At 38.3% G+C, this 25,266-nt stretch overlaps 1 protein-coding gene across 3 annotated transcripts in view; it reads left to right on the top strand.

Moving 5' to 3' along the window:
* Nucleotides 1-25,266, top strand: part of LOC127428060 (neuroligin-1-like) — a 381,127-nt gene that overhangs the window by 170,019 nt on the left and 185,842 nt on the right. For 2 of the 3 annotated variants that reach the window (XM_051676108.1, XM_051676107.1), the window contains exons 3-4: nt 14,769-14,828; nt 19,068-19,220. In XM_051676108.1, the coding sequence (XP_051532068.1) occupies nt 14,769-14,828; nt 19,068-19,220 (213 nt within the window). The remainder of the gene's footprint in view (nt 1-14,768; nt 14,829-19,067; nt 19,221-25,266) is intronic. The other variant, XM_051676109.1, reaches the window with a different exon arrangement.

Here is a 25,266-nt window from a genome sequence, read left to right as displayed (position 1 = left end):
GAGTGGATACACTGGATGCGGTGCGAGATATCAGGAAGGAAAGAATGAAATCCAAATCAAAAGATGACCCTCTGATACACCAGTTAAATCCTGCTGCTAGCATCCAGACTGCTTTTTTTTTTTTTTTTTTTTTACAGTAAAAAAAGCAATTAAAATGATTGGATCACATACTAGATGCTAAAAAGGTCTACAGTGTCTGAAAGATAAAGTACTGCATAAATTACCTTGCATTAATGGGTGAAGTAGGACAGCAGAAATATTATTCATTAAAAAGCCTTTAATACCAGTATTACTTAGCACTGTTAAGATATTTGGCTGTATAGTAGTGTTGCGTAGTCACACTTTTGACTTTTGAGTCACAAAATATTTGGCCCTCATTGCTTATTCTGGCAAAGAAGCAAGGAGGTTTGTTTTTTGTAAAGCAACCAACCATAGTTTTTGTTTTTACATGCTGTTTAGGGACAAAGTTATCTGAGTGTAGATTGCACCACAATGATACAGCGCAACAGTGCTTTTCCACATTTTCAGCTGTCATGGTTCCTGAAGTATTTTTCCCAGTCATTTTTTCCATAGGGATTTTATAAAACCCTTCAAAAAACAGTTCTAAGCCATGAACCAAACCAGCCAGCTCCGAGGTGTCACAATATTACAAACTTTGATTTGAAGCATAAAAGTATTTGAAAATCTGACAAAAAGACAAAAGCACAAGACTGTCATTAGGGCATGAACTACATTGATATAATCGAATTAAAAACAATGGAAAAATATAAACCCTTTAATTTTAAGCTGTTGATAAGTATAGAAACAATATTGTGATTTTATTGCAAAATATTAATATATTTGCAGATATAGGCTAAAGGTGTGTTCACACTTGGCAGGTTTGGTTCGATTAAAACTAACTCTGGTGCGATTGTTTCGTTAGTGCGGTTCATTTGAACAAGTGTAAACCCTGCCATCCAAACCTTGGTGTGCACCAAACAAGTGGACTGAGACCCCCTGAATAGTCTCAGTCCGCTTCCAAATGAACTCTGGTACGGTTCAACTGATATATGAACGCAGCATGGACCAAAGACGTCTAAACGGACCAATAACAGTATGTGATGTTACAAGATGCGACCCTAAAAATCACGTGATTTGATAACATAGAAAGAGCAGTAAGACCAGTATATGCAAAACAAAATGAGCAGAGGGCAAACATGGAGCAATGAGGAGGTAAAGTTCCTTATTAACATTTGGTCCCATGAGTATATTTCCAGTATACTGGAAAAAATGCACAAAAATGCTCAAGTGTTCAAAATGTTCAGTGATAGGTTAAGGGAAAGTGGGTCCAACGAGCACATTTAGCCCAGCAGCCAGCATTGTTTTGGATGTTCGGCAAGTTCCATCGCAAAATATATGTCATAAAAGTTGTCCAATCAGGTTGTGACCTTATCCTTATGCCTTTTGTTTTGTATCTTTAGGTTCAGTGTTAAAAATGCCAGTGTGAACGCTAAGCGAACCAGGACTAAATGTGTCATTTTCTTTTTTTGGTCCAAACCAAGAGAACCGAACTACAAGTGTGAACACACCCTAAAAGTAGCTTGAGAGTGGAGGAAGAAATTCCACTATTAAACATGACTTTTTAAAAAAAGATTTTCCTTGATCTTTTAACATACAGTACAAGAGTTCATTGTACTATAGAAACATACTGTAAGTTTCAGAACTCAAAACTTCCTCCTCACTGCAAAAAGAGCATTAGTTGAAACCAAGCTGCCAAAATGATTCACACTGTGGTATACATTTGCATCTGAACCCCCCCACCATTGTTTTAATTGTACATGTACAGCAATTTGTTATACACTTGTTGTTTTTAAATTTGCTTTCTAATTAAATTGTCCTCGACCTTGACCTTATCACTTCCTTAGCCCTGCCCAGTGAGATAGCAGGGGGAGAGCAGGCCAGTCAATTGCACAGAACCAGTCATTACAGTGGCCAATGTAATGACTGGGAAACAGCACCAAAACTGTGCGTTTCTTACGCAGGGTCAGAATTAAGGTGAAACATTGTCATGTTTTACAAATACAGTATATATGACTGCGGCAAAGCTTTACTAACATTATAAGTGAACCTCAAGGAACAGATTCAATTAATAAAAAAAGGCATGTCATGACCTCTTTAAGTTATAGTTATAAATTTACTTCCCTATGGAGAAGCATTTTTGAATGGGAGTTTTGCTAACGGAATCAGATTGTTTTGCTTTAAAGATTGGCACAGAAAACTAAATTCAAGTAGTGGTACAGCAGTGTCAGTGAATGGTATTGCAAAGTTCTGATTGTGGATATCTAGTTTTCTTCTCACTGAGTGCCTCAACAAAACGTCTCGGTTACGAACGTAGCCTTGGTTCCCTGAAAGGGAATGAGACATTGTGTAATGACGTAATTGGGACTACGTCAGTGAGTCACATGGTCTGAAGCCTATATACAATCATGGTAATTCATTGGCTAATGGTGCTTAAGCGACACCCATAGGAAGCTACATCACTGGCTCTATATTGGCAAGCGCTTCTCACCAGATTTTCAGTAAAAGGCACGAGCCTATCCACCTTTCAGGGGACCAAGGTTATGTTCGTAACTGAGACGTTCCCTTTCAAGGAAACTATGACATTGCGTAATGATGCAACTGGGACAAGATACCATCATGCCATGCAAACAGTAGCCACCAACTCTCTAAGTCTGTGTGGCAAGCTTACAGTGGTGCACAAGCAAGCTAAAGAAATAGAAATCTCAAAAACTTATTCCTGATCCAACAGAGAGAACTGGGAAGCAGGAGACAAACTCTCGTCCAAATTTTTAAATCTTAACAAATGTATGCGGAGAGCACCATCCTGCCACCATACAAATGTCTTCCAAGGACACACCTCTAGCCAAGGCCCATGAGGATGTCATGCTCCTAGTAGAATGGATTCGAATACCTGAAGGCGAAGTAAACTGCATGCTTTGTAAGCACTTCAATTGCATCAATAAGCAATGAGACAGTCTTTGCTTACACACCCCTGTTTCAGCCGCCAAAGCACACAAACAACTGCTCTGACTTACGCCACTGGCTAGTACGGTCAACATAAATTTGCAGCGCCCGAATTTGGCAAAGCATATGCAATCATGCTCAAATGGGGAGGATAGAAAGCCTAAAATCGAAATGATGTAGAAACGAACTTGGGCAAATAGCCCAAGCGAGATCCTAACACCACCCTTGAACACTGCTGCAAAATCCATACATAGGCAATTAATCATCAGGGCATGCAAATCACCAACCCTTTTAAACGACGTCAGTGCCACCAGCAGGGCTGTTTTAAGAATCAGAAACTTATCAATGACTGTTGCCAAGGGCTCAAACAGAGCACCCCTGAGCACCTCTAAAACAACAGATAAATCCCATAAAGGAACGCGGACGGGACGAAAGTTCTAAGCATGCGTACCCCATGCATAAAACGAGAGACAAGAAAATGTCTACTGACAGACACTCCATTTATAAGTGCATGCTCAGCTGCTATGACGGCAACATAAACTTTAAGCATTGCCGGGGCAACCCGGCCCCAATCTCTCATGCAGAAAAATCCAGCAGGGCAGTGAACTGGATTTTCACCTCGTGCTGTACACCAAGATGCAAAAATATGCAACTTGAATGTATAAAGCTTCCTAGATGATTGAGCTCTAACATTCAGAATGGTATCAACCTCAGTGGGGGATAATCCATCATTCAAAAGAGCGCCCCGTTGTGGGGCCATAGCCATAACTTCCACAAGTCTGGCCTAAGACAACATGTCTGTTCTGACTGGAATCTCCCAAGGCACTTTCTCCAGGAGAGAGACCAGAGTTGAAAACCATTCTTGAGACGGCTAAAACGACACCACTAATGGAAGCCGTGTGACTTCTCATTCGAAGCAAACAGGTCCACTTCCACACTGCCGAGCCTTCTCCAGATTTGTTCCATAATCTGAGGATGTAATGTCCACTCTCTGGGCTTCAAGCCCTGTCTGGACAGGAGATCTGCCCCCAAATTCAATCAGCCTGGGACATGCATGGCTCATAGAGACAGCACATTGTCCCATGCCCACAGAAGAATGTGACGTGTCAGTCTCAGCATGGCATGAGAACACACTCCTCCCTGGCGATTGATGTAGGACACCATCTTTCTGTTGTCCTACCGGATGAGGACATGGCTGCCCTGAATCTCCGGGAGGAAAATCTTTAACTGCAGCAGCACCATGAACATCTCCAGACAGATTATGTGCCAATATTGCCGCAAACCAGTAGGCTGGACAACCCTCGTATACAGCACCCCAACCCGTGGAGGAGGTGTCTTTTGTTATAACTTTGCAGTGACACACCTGTCCCAATGGAATGCCCGACATCAAAAGGCGGGTCCATTTCCATGGTAACAGAGTTCAGTAGCACCCACATGTCACTTGGAAGAGACGGAATGCATGCATTCAGCACTGAAAAGGTCTCGCATGCAACATGCCTAGGAGAATGACAGCAGAAGCTGCGATTATGAGCCCCAAAAGCCTGTGAAGTGCTCTTTCAGGGAGAATTCATCCCACTCTGAACATCGCTGACACTGGCGAAATGACAGAATGCGGACTGGAGACAGATGCACCTGCATCGCTTGCGAATCCACCTCCACCCCTAGAAACAGAGTCTGTTGCCCTGGCAACAGGACACTCTTGTCTAGGTTACTCAAAGCCCTACATCAAATGACTGAGAATGACATCTTGATGTTGGGCAGCCAAAGTCTCCGAGTGGGCAAACACCAACCAATCGTCAAGATAATTCAAAACGCGGATGCCTTGAAGCCTCAAGGGCGTAAAAGCTGCATTAATGCATTTTGTGAAAGTGCGTAGTGCCAGTGCAAGTCTGAATGAAAGGAATCAAAATTGATACGCTTGCCCTCGAAAGCGAATCTAAGAAAGCGCCTGTGCTTCGGCACAATCTGAATATAGAAATAAATGTCCTTCAAATCTATTGTTACAAACTAGGCCCGGCTGCACTAGTGACATTATTTGTTTCTGCATCAGCGTTCTGAATTGACATTTCATTAGAATGAAATTCAAATGTTTTAAAATCCAGAATGGGATTTGGTGACCAGGAATAACAGCTATAAAAGCCTCATTCTCTCTGAGAAGGGGGAATCTCCTCCATCGTCCCTTTTTCTAAGAGAGGGTGAATTTCTCGAATCAAAAACGGGGCTTCCCAAACAGAAACGTCTGTTGGAACAACCCCATTGAACACCAGCAGAGCCCACCTGAATTTAATTGCATAACCATGCTTTATCGTTCGAAGTACCAGTTCTAAATGCCCTACAGCTGCTGCCATGCTGACATACAGACAGACAGAGGGATTAATGCATGGCTCTTGCATGCAGCACGACCAGTAACCACTAGATGGCGTGCTTGGCTTACTTTTGGCGACTGCCTCAGAACCAGCGGCACAGTGGAGGGAAGCCTCCGCTCCTCCAATACTGTGGCTGGTTGAAGGGAATTTGATAATGTTTTTGCCCATATTGTATTTAGGCATAAATGGTGGGCACCCTGAAATGTATCTACAGCAGGGCCGCTGATAGAATAAAAGTTTTCGCTGGTATTTGAACGGGGAAAAGTGTATGAACATTGGGGGGAATGTTTATTTGAGAAAACTGGTTCGCCACAACGGCCCCAGCATTCTTTATGGGGGGACAGTGTGTGGTGCCTATGTTCACTGTGTGTTTTGTGTACACTTGTGCCCGATGAACATTGAATTCTGTTATGCATGTCTCGAAACCTTTGGTCATTTATACAGAGGCCGGATTCGATCAGGCAATTATAAAAAAATGGTCACTCTGAATGTATTTGCAGCAGAGGACGCCAGATAAACCATCTTCCCTAGCATAGAACGGGGAAGAATGTGCGAACATGGAGGGGAATTGAGAGCAAGCAGGATCGCCACAACGGCCCCAGCATTCTTATGGGGGGACAACGTGTGGTGTTTATGTTCACTGTGTGTTTTGTGTACACTTGTGCTTGATGAACATCAAATTCTGTTATGTATATCTCAAGACCCTTGGTCATGGAGACAGAGGCTGAATTTGGGAAGTGTTTAAAAAAAAAGAAAAAATTATGTTCGCTATAAAAAAGCTGCGGGGAAAACGGAACCATATTCTGGTTGTCGGACATTCGAGGCATGTACAACAGTGAACTCATTCTGGACCATGCATGATCCCCTCCGCTGCAAGCAGTTCGCTTCGAATGGGGAGGGGAGAGAGAGAAAGGCTGAGGACACTCCTCCATTGCCTTATTCATGTGCATTCTCCCAGAACGACACAGAAAAAGACAATAGGGACAAAGGGGCCAATTTGTTCCTTACCTTCTAATGACAAATTCTCTCATACAGCATTTTTTAATGGTGACGGCTCAAGATGCGCATGGTAACTCTTTCACCCGCTTTGAGACTCATGCTTTCACTCAGGGGGAAGGCAACAAACATGAGGAAGAACCCAATGTCCGTTCGCACTCCAAACTTCTCAGACACAAAGCCGAAATTCCAAATGGCTCCCGCACACTGAGCTCCAAATCTGGAGGCCATGGAACTGGAACAAGTTGGGATAACGCCTTGTGGTGAGAAATTGTGAGCTTGAAAAGCACAGCTGACCCCGTTGGACCCTTATAATGTTTTGAAAAAAAAAAAAAAAAAAGACAATTGCTCTGAAATGAATGCTGCATAAACAACGTCCTTACATGTTCGCCACTCAAAAGGGAGGCTTAATAATACTCGCTTCGACGTGAGTTGCTGGACCAAACTCGAGCTTAGACAAAATCATGCACTGAAGAACACAAAATCTGACTCGATGGCGCGAAAGCGAGCGCCATTATGGAGCCCGTGACGTAGCTTCCTAGGGGTGCCGCTTAAGCGCCATCAGCCAATAAATTGCCGTGATTGTATAAGGGCTTCAGATCACGTGACACTCAGGGCGTGTCCCAATGCGATTACGCAGCTCGAGTTCCTAAGAAAGGGAACCTAGTGTGCTGCCTTACACATACTGTCTACATAGGCTGCTGTCTGCTAAGGAAGTATCTAAACTGTATAGAACCTTAGTCACCATTCAATATGCATTATGAATAGGCTTGTGAATCGATTAAAAATGTTAAATTAATTAATCGCACAGTTTTCTTTGATTAATCATGATTAAATTATGGTACATGATACATTACAACAAACATTAGAAAATGATCATAAATATATTTACTTTATACTTTGCCTCAAATAACTTGCAAGAAATTGGTTGGTCATAATTTAAGTATTTAAATATGTAAAAATGTAAATGTTAAAATTTTGTTATTTATTCATTAGACACATTTTTAAAGGTAATAATCTTTGATACAAGTATATGTATACATGCCATAAAATCAATAGACATGTTGTTATTACAAATTGGGCAAAATCTTTTGCCGTTTTCCAGTGGAATTTTTTAATAATAGGATAAAATGGGCAGATTAAATTCATATCAAACTTTATTGGCTAGAGAAACTTTGCCAATGCATTAATAGACACTATACAGGTACATGCAGATATAAAATATATTAAATGCTGAGGTTTAATTTGCTGAAGTTTAAAATCTCAAAACTATTATTTTCTCTGGCTTCTGTTCAGTCTCTACAAGTATACCTGGCTGCAGCTTGCTGAACATCCAGGTCCTTCTCGCACACACGCTGGGTCTCACTCATACAGTTTTGCTTTTGAAAATGGTTCCGATGAAAGTATGTGAGCATTTTTGGGCAATATGAAGAGATACAGCAGTTTGCCCATATCTGTGGCATGCCTGGTTCACCACTTGGGGGTGAAGTCTTCATTTTCCATTCAGTAAATCTGCTCCGGTGTTTATTATGCCCGGGACATGCGTTGTGCTCTGTAAGGCTGCATATCCTGCCAGGAACAACTCGGGATACATACCCCCCAATAATCAAAACAAGTAAGTATATTTATACCATGATTAATGGAAACAAGTAAATGCTTCATGCTTTCAATAGATTATCTAATTTGTCTGTTTACAATGTCCAAAATTGGACATACGTGCAACACAGGAGAAATCTATAATTTGTGTTATTTGTATGAGCTAAAAAATGTCATTTTCACCACATCTTAAATTAATGTGACATTAAAGTGCCTGTAGTTGAAGAAACATCCATATATATGATTTGCATTGTTTTCTTTGTTTATCCACATTCTGTTTCTGTCTTAAATGTCTTCTGACCATCAGATCACTGTGTTCTCTCTCTTCACAAGTATGGAGGGGCTGCTAAAGCTTTTAGCTATGCATGTTTGCTAGCCTGGGGCTTGTTTAGCTTGGATTTGTGAGAATCCTTGTACTAGTCAGGCATGCGGGAAAGCACTTGCATTGCTCCCTGCCCTAGCATGCATCCCCAAGTGTGGCTAGAGGATGTTTTCATTTGAGAGAGTCCTCAGACTGCTGCCCTGTCTGGACTTTCTACGCTACAGAAAAACAGACGAGCGGAAGATAAAACAGATTTAAGCTGCATGTGTTACTGGAGATCAATAGCAACCACTGCCAGAAGTGTGACCGAACAATAACACAGAGCAGAATGAAACAACAGCCCAGCTTGTCAAGCATGTATTTGTTTACTCTCATATTTAAGATTTATTTATTTATTTATTTTACCTGTGGACAATGACGAGTCAGTTTCAGAGAAGATACTTGATCATTCCAGATACAACAATTTGTTTTTGACAGGTTCTATAAGACCCACCCAGGGCTTAACATGTCTGCGTCACATTTCACCCTAAATCAAAAGAATGAAAAAAGAAATTATATTTTGCTCAAAGGAAACAAGGCCTATTTTTTTTTTTTTTTTTTTTTTTATCATTAAGATTGTTTGCATTGTAACTATATTTTTAGGACAATTATGCATATTTTTTTGTACTGCCTTAAATTCATTTTGATAAAAAAAGATATATATATATTCAGTATGTTTTACTGTAATACAGGAAAATACATTACTGTATTACAGTAAGATACAGTGAAAAAGTAATGCTTTAATGAGAATTTAATGATAATTAACATTGAGAATGAGAAATACAAAAATATGGGGGGAAATGTGCTTAATTGTCATGAAAATAATGTCATAATGCAACAAATCTTAAAAATAGGCCTACTATATTTTCTTATACTTTTCTTTAGATTTTGAATTAATATGTGACCTGGACATGTTATGGTTAGATTCACCCAGTCAGTCCCCATCAAACATTTGGAAAAATGCTATTGCCTTTGTGTATCAGGGCTTTTCGGATAATAGTGACTCTCTTGCAGGTGTTACCTGCTTCGTAGTTATTTATCCAGAAAATCCATAGCTTTCCTAGGCCCTTTACTGGGTAAATTACCCAGGCTCATGAAGCTAAATGTGTTCCCAGCAGAGCGCACATACATTTCGTAAAGATCTCAGATGAGTATGTGATTATACTCATCAGCACTTATTGCGTTCTGTCATGCAGGGCACAGTCAAGGCTCATGATACTAATCTGCTTTTTAGGCATTTTCTCCTGTAAAATTTACACTGGATTTGAGATCAAAACTATCTCTTTAGATTGCAATGACTCCTTATGACTCTTCTTAATGACCGTTTAAACATGTGATTGCTCAGAGAGATTGTGAGGGGAATTCTTGACTAGTCACTGGAATCATAGGGTAGGCCTATTCAAATCCAATTCTGGAGGGCCACCAACCTGCAGAGTTTAGTTCCAACCCTGCTCTAATACACCTGCCTGTAATTTTCAAGTAATTCTGAAAATCTCAATTAACTTGTTCAGGTGTGTTTGATTAGGATTGGAGCTTAACTCTGCAGGATGGTGGCCCTCCAGGAATGGATTTGAATAGCCATGTCATAAGGAATTTTATGATGTTTCCGTTAACGATTCTTTTGAGAAAGAATGAAAGGAAAATGTTTGGAAAACAATTCTTATGTTTCTTATGGAGCCGGTTGTAAATAAGAACCAGTTCTCAATTCACAAATACATTCTGACAAATACTCATAGATGTCAGTGGGCTCAATATGAACTCAGTTCACCTCCAAGCATCGATTCCCATTCAGCATCCCAGAGTACTGGCAGTCGGGTGTATCCTAGCGGTGCATTAAACAGTGGCAGGGCATGAAGGAGCAATTTATCAGTCTGAGGTGAATACCAATCAATGACGGCATAAGAAGGCATATGGAAATGGTTTTGTAGGCAGAGCCAGTGAGTTGAATGATGATAAATCAATCTAGCGCGTTATGACAATGAAAGAGCACCTGATCATGAAGCTTGTTTGTATGTGCATGACACTTTCAACTGGACACATGATCTTGCAGTAGCTGTTCTCATGCAGTGGATTTGCAGTGAACCCTGCTGCCTTTGATCAGCAGACTGTAACCTGGTGGAGAGAGAGAGAGAGAGATAGAGAGAGAGAGAGAGAGAGGTGAATCTATCTGTAGTGGTCACACAGAGAGTTTCAGTGGAGGACGTAACCCCTCTAAGTGCTTGAAGTGACAGGCTGGTGTGGGGAATAAATGCACACTGTACTTCAAAATATTTGCAGGCTTCCAGGAGGCAGTATATACTTGATGTTTCAAAATAATGTTTGCTTATAATGGACTGATTTTGCAATACACTGTATAAATACTGTTATTTTAGAATGAGAAGGGCTTTTACATGGTAAGATGATTGTGTTTTAATATTCTACCACAGAGTCTTGTTCTGACAACTTTTACCTACCTTATAGAAGCAGTTTTCAAAGGAGCTTTTCGAGATAAAGAGGAAGTCAGTCTTTGCAAAAATGTTTTGTACTGATGGTAAGATTAAAGGGGACCTATTATGCAAAATTCAATTTTACATGGTGTTAGAACATAAATATGAGTCGGCAGTGTGTGTACACAACCACCCTACAAAGTCCACCCATTCCTCTTTCTAATATTTCTATTAATCAAAAACAGTGTCTCAAAATGACTGGTTTTCGTATCCGCTCTAAAGTGACGTCACTTTAGAGCAGGCCATGCCCACGACTGGTGACGGACTCCACCCTATTATCATAGATCCTCCCCTGAGTGATCGACACACAGTCCGCCATTTTTTTCTGTGCTGGAGCAGCTACAGTGAGAAGAATAATGTCTCCGCTTCATAAGCGTCATAAGTGTTCTGTTGTTGGATGTAAAAGTGAACATAAGAGTCTTCATGTACTCCCGGCAACAGAGCCACTGAAGACGCAGTGGACAAGTTTTGTTTTTGAAGAAAATGTGCCCCAAAACATACCAAAATTCGTGTATGTTTGTGCAAATCATTTTACACTGGACTGCTTTGTGAATGAGGGTCAATATAAAGCAGGATTTTCAAAAAATTTGACTGTCAAGCATGGATCAGTACCAACTGTTCGTGTTCCAGCTTTATATCCTGAAGATGAAAGTATCGCACTTTATATTTTGTGAATGTTTGCAAATCGCCTTTTCGAATGTGCTTGTTAGCTGATTCCACGGCTAATGCAGCTAAAGTTACCATTATCTCTGATTGTATTCACGGAGACCAGAGCTATGTCATTATAGCTTGTTTGCACATAACATCACGTCACTGCATTGCTGTGGTGTGAAATGCAGATGGAGGGCAGGAAGTGATTTTCTACATAAGAAGCACTATCACAAACTCAAAATGCCTATGTTTTGCATTGTTTACGGTTGCTCATACATATATGGCTGAACTCCGGTATTTACAGTGTCAGTCATATTGGTTCTGATTTGTTGTTGCTATAGTATCCGAAGCACGAGCTGTAAAGGCACAGCCCTCTTCTGGAAAGGGGACGGGGAGCAGTAGCTCATTTGCATTTAAAGAGACACACACGAAAACAGCATGTTATTGATTCCACCCAAAAAGAGGCATTTACAACATGGTATAATAAATGATCAGTGGGGTATTTTGAGCTGAAACTTCACAGACACATTCTGGGGACAACTGAGACTTATATTACATCTTGTAAAAAGGGGCATAATAGGTCTCCTTTAACTTTAAACCAGGCCTTGGTTAGCCCTGTCTGCCAGCTCAGTTCACACCCGGCGCTCATGTCAGCCAGATCTTGGGCTCCACTGGAATTCTCCACCTTATATAATGAAGCTCTCTCTCAAAGCAATTATCTACTGATAAAAATCATTCTCTGTAATAAGCTGTGAAACTATGAGGCTGCAAGACAGGGATATTGAGGTCATTCATATTATAGTTGATATTATTCTGTGAGCTTAGTTGTTGCTGCACTACCTATGTTATTTTCTTACCAAGGATATGGTCTATTCTTTGTCTATACTTTGGTATTTGTTTAAACACTTGAAATAGCATTCTCTTACTTTGCATGGTTGTTGATGTGATTATAATCACTTAAAATGCATTGTCTTAAAAAAAAAAAAAAAAAAAAAATTATTCAAATAAAATAACTTCACCAGTGCTGCCTTTTTCAAATTTTAATTAACATTTAAATTCAACATCTTTTTTTTTTTTTTTTTAATGCAGCTGGGCCTCATTCTGTGAAATTACCATTTTTGTTGACTTGAAATGTCATTGCTCAGTCAAAAACATGAAACAAAATGTATTTAAGTTCTGCAAAGATTTAGTTTAAAGGCTTACTGTTGGATACCTCTTTATGTGGATATTTGCTTCAATTTACACTGAGTTAGGCCAAAAGTTTGAATGCAAAGCAATATAAAAATGCTTAACATTTTGCTTTAGTTTTAGCTTTACGTGAATACCCCTTTACTTTTGAAACTAATCAAATGTTTCAACTTTTGCCTCCCACATTCTCTAATAATTTGTTTATTAGTATAACAAAGGGCATCAACTGACCTGGGCTGCCAATGACCTCTACAATCAACTTAAGCTTGCAATGTTTTTTGGGAAATGCAACCATGATTCATCGGATTGAAAGCATTTATGCTGTGTTTAAATATATGCTATTGTTTGCATATTCATATTTCTTAATTTTTCAGGCAAGGTCGGCGTGGAAGAGCACCTAAATGTTAACAATGATATTTGCTTCCTACTCAAAATAGCAGCTGTCATTTTCCACCCGTATCTGGAGTTAAGAACTTGAAAACAAAGTGCTTCACCAAAATAAAATGGACGCAATGCAGCACACGGCCCACTCTCTTCCCCAGTGTGGTCCATTAGAATGTGTGGGTCATGAGTTTTGGCCCCAGCTGTCTGATTAAATGGACAGATTGACTTTTGGCTGAGAGAGCTGCTTCATCCCCCAAAACCCCCACCCCTTTTGAACAAGCCTGCATGTGCTCTAAAGGCCATAAGCCTGGTGCTGGCTTATTTAAAATGTGCTTTTTGTGTGCAAGAGTTCATCTGTGTGTGGTGTACATTTGTGAGTATGTGTTATACAAAACAAATATTTGGAAAACAGTATTAATCTTAGTCAGCCTCAGACTGTGTGCGTTGTTATTTTGCAAATGTTTCTCATGCAACAGCTCTGCACTATTGTGCAGAGTTACAAGCAAATGGTGAGCGTGTTGATATTTAACCCTTTCCCAAAGTTTTTCTAATTCAATTTTTTTCTTCCTTCTCTGAGGTTATTCAGATACATTTAATTGTTGCTGTGTTTTTCTGAATTAAGAATAAATAATTAATGCCACTGGGCATTTAATATTATTATTATTATTATTATTATTATTATTATTAATAATAATAATAATAATAATAATGACATTAATAATAATATGATCACCCAAAAATAAAAACTGTCATAATTTACTCACCCTCATGTCGTTACAAACCTTTCTTATGCAGAACACAAATTGAGAGATTTAAATAAATATCTTGGACCTTTCAATACAATAGCTGTTGATAGTAACTCACATTAGCTTAAAAAGAGACCCAAAAGTATCATAAAAGTATTCCATGCGAAATTCTGAAATTTAAGTCATTTTTCAGTGAAAGTCTTAATGTAATTTGGTTGTTCATGAGCGCTATGAGAGAAACTTGTTCACAGTGGAATGTGAGTTCACTCGAGAACTTGTGTTGTTTAACAAGTCGTACGGGTTTGGAACGACAGTGGGCTGAGTACATTATAACAGAATGTATTAATTTAATTATGAATTATGAACTAGTCCTTTAAATAAGAACAGATAAGTTTAATTATGTACATTTTCTTGATTTTTTTCTTCATCATGTTTTTTTTTTAAGTCAAATTAGATCAGGTAAGTACTTCAACAGTCGATCAAGACATGATTCAAAATGACCACAGCTCACATCAGCATGGTGTAAAATAACAATGCAGTGCACTGGCTGCTCTGATGTAAACACATACTGAATGTGGTTGAAAGATACATGCTTTGAATTATTGCCCCGCAAGACAAAAAAAATGTTGTGTTTTTTTTTGCCTGTCATTAAAAAGAATGAGCTATTTACCCTGTTCAAAACAGTGGCCTTCTTGTTAAGTAGACAATATTTATTATTATTATTATTTCAATACATTATTTTAGGTTGTTAAATATAACAATAGGGCCCACTTTTTCTTTATTATCTTGCTCCTTTGGAGATCTTTAAAACCTGTCTGATTCATTTCATTTTTAGGTTATATCTTCCGTTCTAATTCTTTTTTCCATTAAATACGGTATCACTTTTAAAACCAAGGATTTCAATGCGAGTTTTGTGTCTTTAAAGCACTTTTTGAGACTTGTTTGCTCTTGTATTTTCTCTGTGCCCCATCTTTTCCATTCTTGATCCTAGGTCCTCTTTCAAAGAAACAGAATGATGATTTAGCTGATAATGACGGTGCTGAGGATGAAGGTATTTTTTTTTTTTTTTTTTTTTTTTTTTTATATGCCAAACTGATATGCATGACAAGGAACCCTCCGATTTTTTTCTTCTTCTTTTTCTTCTTTTTTTTTTTTTTCTTTTTTGTTTCTTTTACATTTCTTGTCCTTTTTTGAGAGTGGAGATTTTTTTTTCTTGCTCATTTTTTGCTGGATGTGTTTTGTCATTTTTGCTTGATGTTACCTGTCTCCTGTCATTCCAGACACATAATTGTCAATAACCCTTCATAGGATTTGCTTGAATATTTATTATAATTTACATTTAATTTTATATGTTGCATCTCACCCGAACAAAAACAAACTAATATTCCTAATATCAATTCTTAACACTTTTTTTGCATGATTTTTCAACCCTTCTGCTTTTTTTGAAAATGATTCTGAGATAATCCCACTGGCTTAAGAAATCCATATTGATTATCTTGCGAAATTCTGCTGGAATCCCCCTAAAAATTTCCTATGCAACATATGTATGTTCCTGGAATTCATAATGCCATGTCTGCATTTCCATCAGACTGCATCAATAGTCATTACTGTCCAGCCGTTGAGACGACATTTAATTGCTTGATGTTTAGCGGATGTGCAAAAATCTATAGAGATACACAACCAATTAACACATCGATTAGGTGCCAGGACTGTAAACTGTAGAAGAGGTACAAAAAGTAATGATAATAATCCCTGAGTGACTTCTTGTAATAAAAGCATTCCCTTTCCTTGTTCATGTCAGAACAGAAGCCCAATGAACACTGTCTCCTGTAAAATCAAATAAAAAAGAACCAATTAGAGAAGGCTAAAACTAGGAAAGAGGCTGCTCACTTTGATCTGAACATCAAAAGATTACAGCAACACAAATATGCAGTGAGAATCCCACACAGCAACTCACATTAACTCTCTTGAAAACAAACGGAGTAAGCTTGTCAGGAAAAAAAAAAAAAAAAAAATAACTCACTGCCAACATCATCTAAGTATGATTGCAGTATCTTTATAGGCTTTGAATTACCTTCAGGACTCTCAAAACAACCATTTGGTGCACCATCTTACAGGTGAATGGCATCCAACAAGCTACAATGGCAAGCTTCAAAAAGTCAAGACCATCCCAACAACAGCAACATGTTATGATTTCTTGGATCATCTCTCAGGCAACTCTGGAAAACCACCTTCATGCTGTGGATCTACAATGAAATCTCAAATGATCAACTGTTCTTTTGATTGTAACACCTTTGTGTATGGATGTAACCAAATATGTAATTTTGGGGGACCCAATGTTAAAGAATCGATCATTGAAAAACCGAACAGACTTTCAGCAAATGAGAGGTAAAAACATCTTTTGAATGGGCTTTTGACAGAGAAACAAAAGTTTGTCAAACCACTCCAAGGTCGTTGCATAGATACTAAGTCTGCTTCAGTCAAATGGAATTCTAGCCTTCTGAGAACCAGGTGATGATGTAAGTTCTCAGAATTAGACAATACTGTTAAAAGAAACTAAATCCTTACACTCGAAATAACATAGCGGTACCTCGATTGTGAAACACTCAAAGTTTTTTTGTTGTTTAAATTGAAAGTGCATTCAGCAACGGTTTTCAATTTAATGTATGATACATTTTGTGTTCAAATGCACCTAAATGAGCCAGACATTTAAGTAAACATGTTTATTTAAATTCCCAAGGCCTTTCTTTACCTTGCTTTTTGCTAAGTGGAAAAGGGCAGCCGTTTGCAGTTGAGACAGCTGCAGTTGATAGGGTTGAGAGCAGACAGAGAGTGTACTTTAATTACATAGACATAATGCTGCCTTATTACTGCACACTGCTTATACCAGCTGCAGTGGCATCAGCGACAGTTCTCGCCAAACCAGCCCCTCTGATTTAATTTCGATGATTCAGTTATTAGCTTTATCACATCAGTGGCCCACTCCCGGATATTAATAGCCATTCTAATTTTGTGACACTTTTGCTTTTGGTATAAATCTGGATATTGGGCTATTGCACTATCCTAGGTATCCTAGGATCAGCAATCATTTGAAACAACTCAAAATACCAAGGGATTCTCCCAATATGACTATTTGCTGGAGATTTACTAAAGCAAACTATCACCAAAATCAATAGCTGCTTTCGACATATCCATTAATCTGGCGCTTTAGTATGAAGGGTACAAACATTTATTGACTTTTTAAAGTAATCAGTAGCAGTAGGCCCAAGAGAAAATTTACCAGAGTGTGTGGTCTTAGAAATAGAAAGTACCTATACCAACATTCTGCTTTAGTAAACTATTTTAAGATAAAGTGTGTAAAGTCTGTGCTACTAGTGGCACTAAACAGAATTGCAAAAATAATGATGGTTTCCAAACATATGGAAACCCACAAATAGGTAATGATCATGAGAAAACAAGACCTCTATTGGCTTCTGTATGTTTTGGAATTTTATTTTATTTTTTTAATTCCAATTGGGGCCACTAGAGGAGTAGAAATTTAGGGCCGCTCACATTGGACACATTTTATTTATTCAATAACAGCTAGATGGAGCGGAACAGTCTAGAGACGTGTTTTTTTTTTTTTTTTTTTTTTAAACATATGGAATCTTAAAAATGTGGCGCACATGGCGCAACAGCCAAAGACGTTAACGTACAGCCAATCGTAAAAGAGCGTATTGTCCATATGGGTTTCTATTGGCCTTGCCATAGTGTTCTCAATCATACAGCAGCTCTATTTGTAAGAGTCAGCTGCATTTCAGTAGTGTGAAGCAGAGATCAGTTCATGTTATTGTTGAGTAGCAGCATTTGGAGAAAGACCATGGTACACTTGACATACGGTAATGTTGACATTTGACATATGACATTTATAGAGAATGTAGAGAATACAAACATACTGGTGTGCACATGTACAGATAAACTCTGGCCTGATGATGATGAGTATTACTGTCATTTCTGCCAACTGGACACTGATGCAAGTTTACATTTTCTGTGGCTCATAAGTCATTTAAAAAAAATAATCAAAAGAAATATGTTAAAAGAACTTAATAAATTGTTAATTAAAAAAGAACACTGGAATATACAGTATACAGTATATAACATGTTTAATTCTTTAGTGATCAAAACTTTAAGCACACATACATTCAAAAAGCCACAACATGAGAAGAGAAGAGAAGAGAAGAGAAGAGAAGAGAGAAGAGAAGAGAGTTGGTTAGCTGGCTTAAGCTTGTCTCCCAGCTTGACCTGCTGAAAAGTGCTCAAAACCCATCTAAAACCAAACAACAGACCAGTCTGGCCATGATGGGAGATCAGCTAAGACCTGCAAACCAGCTTAGGCTGGTTTAAGATGTTGTTATTCTTTCTCTGCATAGACGAGATATGAAGATACGAGACGAGACCTTGATAAAGAAGAACCACTGTGTGCAAATTTCACTTCGAGTATTTGGCAAGAAGAGCTCTTGCTTAGCTGCCTTAAGAAAATTGTTTTGGAAAATTATTATTATTATTATTATTATTATTATTATTATTATTATTTTGTTGTTTGTTTTGTTTTTTTACATTTGTTTCTTACTTGTTACGAGACCTCCTGGAAGCAGGTTCCTGCATGCCTAGTAAAATAAGCTAGATTTTTGTGGAGGCTTTGCGACCATGATAAAATGGCTCTCTCCCTCAAGCAAGATGAAGTTATCATCTGCATTGCATTTATGTTTTGAAAATACTTCCCTCTTGGACAGAGACCATTTGCCCGAAGTGGATTACTTTGCCTAAGCAATGTATGGAAATGTAAAAATTTCCATTGCTAAAAGAAAAATGGGATCTGAGATGATGAGGTTAACCTGCATGCAGAGCCAATTCTAAAAGTGCAGGTGAGGTCTCCTCCCTATAAGTTTTTTTGAATATTGGCCACCATGTTTCTTAGGCATGTGTCAACACTTCAGTCAATTCAAATCATTAATTCCGAAATTAAAATGCCCATTTTAATTTCCAGTTTTTACGGCTGACAGCCCCTTCAAAACAGAGAGAGAGAAAATCATAAAAAGTAAGACTGTTACAGAGATCGTTTTTTCGATCACCAGGAACATGACAATCATATTGCTTAGGAAATTAATAAGCTCATTTCTAAAACTGATCTCGTCTCAAAAATAAAGCCAATGTAGCCAGTCTGAGCAAAATGGGAGCCCTCAGCTCTGAGTGCATTTTCAACTGTCTGCCATAATTTGTCATTTATTCCTTTCTATCCTCCTTTTTCCAGACATTCGTGAAAGTGGGAGCCCCAAACCAGTGATGGTATTCATTCATGGAGGATCGTACATGGAAGGCACAGGAAATATATTCGACGGAAGCATCTTGGCCAGTTATGGCAATGTCATCGTCATAACCATAAACTATCGGCTCGGTGTGCTCGGTAAGGCATTCAGTTTTTTGCTTCTTTTTATCTGGCTTTCCTTGGCAACAGGGCTCCTGGTCAGTGTTCCCCTACAATATCCTCGAAATGGCTTGTTCAAGCTTTGTTTCTCTGCACTGATATGTGATTTACTCCAGTGAAAAATGATTTAGTTGCCTGTGAATAGCCTCTAGCTCATAAGCATAAAACGGGAAGTGGCAATATCCTCCACAGCAGCACGCAAGCATGAAAACTTGTTATTGAAAAGTTTGCTGTAGTTGTACATGATTTAAGGTGATAGTAAATACTGGAGCTATCAAACCTTCCAGTTTCAATCACAGCCAAATATTCCCTCAGAACAACAATCTCTACCTTACATCTCCGTCTCTGTCTCTCTGACTTTCTCCTTCCCCTTTCTCTTCCTATATCTTTCATAATTCTCAATGCAACAAATGCAGGGATAGAGATATAACTGAAATTTGTACTTAATGAGACACGCAACTGCCTCAAGCTAGTGGTCTTGGATTCATTAAAATGCTTAGTGCAGTTTTTCCCAACCACTGTGCCGTAGCACACTAGTGTGCCGTGAAAGATTGTCAGGTGTGCTGTGGAAAATTATCAAATTCCACAAAATAAATAAATTCATGAAAAAAAATATATAATTTCAGGGATCCAAACTCCTCCCCTTTCGGAGAAATTCACCGTTTTGAAACCATAATCGGTCACTTTTGTGATTGTGAAGAGCAATGATTAATGTGCAAAAGTGACTGATGTTTATACGCGTTAAGGGTCTTTCACATGACTCGCGACAGCGCTGCAGAATACACTGAAGTCTATGCAGTGACGCCACTTTACACCAAAGTGTTTTTCACACATGTTTTTGCTTCACCAATAATGTCTCTGAGAGTACTAAGCAACAAGAAATATTTAAAAACTGTCCAAATTTGTGAAGAGACATTGAATGTCTCATAATTTCTTTTAATTAAATATTACCTTATAATTTACGAATATCAGAGACCCCAGTTATTGAACTAATTTAAATTCACCAAGAAAACGCTTAGACCGAGACATAAATGAGTCCTTTTATTACTTTCTGCTATCAAAGCAACTGCAAGCGTTTTTCTCTCTTCCAAATACGTTTTCAATGTTTATTGTGCACACTTCCCACGTTTTTACGTGGCAGACTCGTAAAGTCGCCCCTCTGTGACACTTTCTGCAACTCTTGTCATGTGGAGGGCAATGCGGCGCTTGACGCTGGCATTGAATGGAGCGTTGATGCCTCGACTCAACTCATGTGAAATGTGCTTTACTATGACGAAAGCACATTATTGAAACTCAAAATTATTATTATTTGTCTATTATTATGGTCTTTTCTGATAAAAGCCATGCTCAGCAGTTTAAATAGGCTACTGTAGGAAAATGATACTGTACATAAGACGCTCATTTGTCGCCACCTAGTGACATTTCCAGAAGGGGTCACTGAACTAATCAGTTAATAAAATTGAACAAATTTGTGAAACAGAAGCAAGCCTCACCAAATTACTCTTTATTTTGCAGCTAATTCTGCACAACTGTAAACTTGAATAAACTTGAGTCACTAAAATAGCTGGAATTGGTGCTTTTAGCTTATTCTTTAAAATCCCCTGAAAATTTTTTTCGTGGACCAGTGATTGTCTTACCTTTTTCGCCTCTCATGAGTTTGCATCCCTGTAATTTGTTGTGGCATTGCAAGAACAAATCTACAAATTAGAAAAGAAGCACATTTGTTGTTTTTTCATTACCCATTTAGTGCTCTTGCCACCTGTGACCTCACACAGCGTAGCCTACATATGTGACTTGTTTTTTTGTTTTTTTGAATTGCCGAATTTCAAACATTACAAGTAAACACGCTACAAAGACAGACAGAAAACATGGATAAGTTCTTGAAAAGGACAAATATTGACGATGGTTAGCCTATGTGGGATAGTGGTGTGCCGTAGAATTGTTTGTCGTAAAAAGTGTGCCATGGCATAAAAAAGGTTGGGAAACTCTGGCTTTAGTGTGTTCCTAAAAGAGAGAGATATGTTTGCCAGATTTAAGCTGTCTAGATACGTAGCTTGTATTTAGAGGACAGGTAAGTGTTATTTTAGTTATGAACAAATTGAGTTTTTATACCATTTTTATTCAGCATGGACTTAGGCATTTTTTGTTGAGTGCAGAGACAAATTATCTTTTCTTAGATCGCTTCATTTTTCGTCTTTGAAGTCTTGATGCAAATGTATCTTTTTGTTCAGGGAACAAATGCTTCAGTCAGTATTGTCCTTGTAGGCAAATGCCCATTACTCTTCAGTGATTGACAAAATTATCATTATAATGGAACCCATAGATGAACTCATATGAACTGTCTTATTTCATTGTGGTATAGCAGCCTATTTAAAAATACAACTTCACAAGAAAACTGTCAGATGAGAGGCTAGCACATTGCTGAAGCAGCAAATTCTGTCTCAAGAGTGATGTACAGTGACTGGACTCTGGGATATGGTGAAAACATTTCTAATCTCTGATCTCCTTTTATGTTCCCAAATTGTCAATTTTATAACTTTCTCAATCCGCACAGGACTCTCAACTAAACATATTACAATGGTCAACTTGTTAAAGCAAATTAAAGTCTGGGAAAGTGCTGTCTTGTCAATTAAATAAGTGCCACAGGTCACTATATAATTCACATTCTGGGAGAGTTTCTTAGGCTGTTTGTTCAAATGGGCTTGTTAAAGAAACATAAGCAGATGCCACCGGTCCATCAAAAAGCTTTACAGTTGCCATTTTGTCAAATAGCATATGCTGGTGTCATGAAACATCTGTTTGCCTTTGATGCTAGCTTATGCTTTACAAAAATATTCAAGAATGAATGCACAAATTCTGAAATTTGCATCAGAAACATCGCTGGCACGTTCTCCGTGTCTTTAGATTCGCTCTCGTAAATGAGCCCCAACAGGATCTTTCTCCCCTAATGATCTGCCTAGCGGCTGTCTTCACTCAATAGCCCTGAGCTTTTTAGAAAAAAATCCTCTACTAATGATTGGCTGTTTTTCCCCCTGTAGCTATGGCACAAAGATCCATTAGGGGCTTAAGCATGTGCCCGCATGCCACAACCCTTAATTTATTGTTGCTGTGTTTTTCTCATGGTTGTCTGTGGTTCAGCTAAGCTCCGGAGCGGCCTCAGAGAAAGGTGCTGAAATGGTGAGAGGGCCTAATGGATTGTAGCCCAGCACACAGTCTGAGTGTCATTATCAGACAGTTGTAGATTTATAGAGCGAGTCGCGCTTGTCATGCCTCCCTGAATAAAACCACTCTCTGACAGCTAATCAGCTGGCATAAGGGCCTGTTTTACTGAGCGCCACCAACAATTTCTTATTATTTATTTTTTGTGATACTGCTGTGTCACTATCCTTTAGCAGGGCTAAAAACAAGTCCAGCCTCCTCAAATATCCTTCAAAACTAGCCAATACATCGAAGTTTTGAACCTAAAATAGTGTTGGATGATTCAGATCTGTATTACAAAGAAATAACTGGTTTCAGGGACAAATACTATAATTTGGTGTGCTAAAAAACATAATGATTTTCAGATAAATCTGGCTGTTATATATGTATATGGACCAAAAATACTAGCTGATTATTACAGAACAGCAAGCATATGGACAGTATAGGAGAAGATGGAGCACTTGCAAAAAAAAAGAACAAAATTTGTTATTCCACAGTCAGGAAATAGACAGGTTTTATTGTTGATTTGACATAAGTATTGAAACATAATCGCGTCAAACAGTTTTTAAAATTTCAGTCTTTCCCCATTCAAATAGATAGGAGAAAGTAGCTGTCTAGAACAGTGTTTCCCAACCACTGTGCCGCGGCACAATAGTGTGCCGTGAAAGATTGTCAGGTGTGCTGTGGAAAATTATCAAATTCCACAAAATAAATAAATGCATGAAAAAAAAAATTATTCAGGGATCCAAACTCCTCCCCTTTAGGAGAAATTCGCCAATTTGAAACCATAATCGGTCACTTTTGTGATTGTGAAGAGCAATGATTAATGTTCAAAAGTGACTGATATTTATACACGTTAAGGGTCTTTCACATGACTCGCGTCAGCGCTGCAGAATACATTGAAATCTATGAAGTGACGCCACTTTACACCAAAGTGTTTTTCACACACGTTTTTGCTTCACCAATAATGTCTTTGAGAGTACTAAGCAACAAGAAATATTTAAAAACTGTCCAAATTTGTGAAGAGACATTGAATGTCTCATAATTTCTTTTAATTAAATATTACCTTATCATTTACAAATATCAGAGACCCCAGTTATTGAACTAATTTAAATTCACCAAGAAAACGCTTAGACCTAAACATAAATGAGTCCTTTTATTACTTTCTGCTATCAAAGCAACTGCAAGCTTTTTTTCTCTCTTCCAAATACGTTTTCAATGTTTATTGTGCACACTTCCCACTTTTTTACGTGGCAAACTCGTAAAGTCGCCCCTCTGTGACACTTTCTGCAACTCTTGTCATGTGGAGGGCAATGCGGCGCTTGACGCTGGCGTTGAATGGAGCGTTGACGCCTCGACTCAACTCATGTGAAATGCGCTTTACAATGAATTGTAACTCAATTCATTATTGAAACTCAAAATTATTATTATTTGTCTATTATTGTGGTCTTTTCAGATAAAAGCCATGCTCAGCAGTTTAAATAGGCTACTGTAGGAAAATGATACTGTAGATCTGCTTTGTGTTTATAATTCTTATACTGAAGTCAGTAGATTTGTAGCCATGCAAGTTTTAATAAAGGAGAAAGTAAGGACGTTATTGAAACTCACTATTATTAGACTATTGTTGTCTTTTTGGATGAAAAAATAATGCTCAGACTGAAGGAAGACTATAGATCTGCTTTGTTCTATTAATGCTTAAACACTATAAAGTCTCTTGGTAGATTTCAGTCATGAACGACTTAAAATGATTCACTGACTCACTCATAGCACATAAGACGCTCATTTGCCGCCACCTAGTGACATTTCCAGAAGGGGTCACTGAACTAATCTGTTAATAAAATTGAACAAATTTGTGAAACAGAAGCAAGCCTCACCAAATTACTCTTTATTTTGCAGCTAATTCTGCACAACTGTAAACTTGAATAAACTTGAATCGCTAAAATAGCTGGAATTGGTGCTTTTAGCTTATTCTTTAAAAGTAATCAGAATCAGAATCAGCTTTATTGCCAAGTATGCTTACACATACAAGGAATTTGTCTTTGTGACAGGAGCTTCCAGTGTACAACAATGCAAAAACAGCAGCAAGACATAGATAATAATAAAAAATAAAAAATAAAACGAATTATACACATACGTACAGACACACACATACATACATACACATGGGTAGTGCAAATCTAATACAATCTGTTATGTACAGTGCAAATACAAATCTGTTATGTACAGTGCAAATGTTTTTTTGTTTTTTTTTTGCTCCAGAGCAATGAAATGACAGAAGAGGTTGGATGTGTTGGATAAATATAAAAAAGACTAAACTGTGTATTGCACATAGTTATTGCTCAATGGGGCAATTTAACTGTTCATGAGAAGGATACCCTGAGGGAAAAAACTGTTCCTGTGCCCAGAAAATATACCTAGAAAATTTTTTCGTGGACCAGTGATTGTCTTACCTTTTTCACCCCTCATGAGTTTGCATCCCTGTAATTTGTTGTGGCATTGCAAGAACATATCTACAAATTAGAAAAGAAGCAAATTTGTTGTTTTTTTCATTACCCATTTAGCGCTCTTGCCACCTGTGACCTCACACAGCGTAGCACCTATGTGTCTTTTTTTTTTTTAATTGCCGAATTTCAAACATTACAAGTAAACAGGCTACTATGACGGACAGAAAACATGGACAAGTTCTTGAAAAGGAAAATACTGACGATGGTTAGCCTATGTGGGATAGTGGTGTGCCGTAGAATTTTTTGAAAAGTGTACCGTGGCAGAAAAAATGTTGGGAAACACTGGTCTAGAATCATTGCTAAGATGGCTGTTGAGTGAACTG

Source organism: Myxocyprinus asiaticus, chromosome 37 (assembly GCF_019703515.2).
Source record: "Myxocyprinus asiaticus isolate MX2 ecotype Aquarium Trade chromosome 37, UBuf_Myxa_2, whole genome shotgun sequence".
Taxonomy (NCBI): domain Eukaryota; kingdom Metazoa; phylum Chordata; class Actinopteri; order Cypriniformes; family Catostomidae; genus Myxocyprinus; species Myxocyprinus asiaticus.
This window is presented reverse-complemented; position numbering and strand designations above follow the sequence as displayed.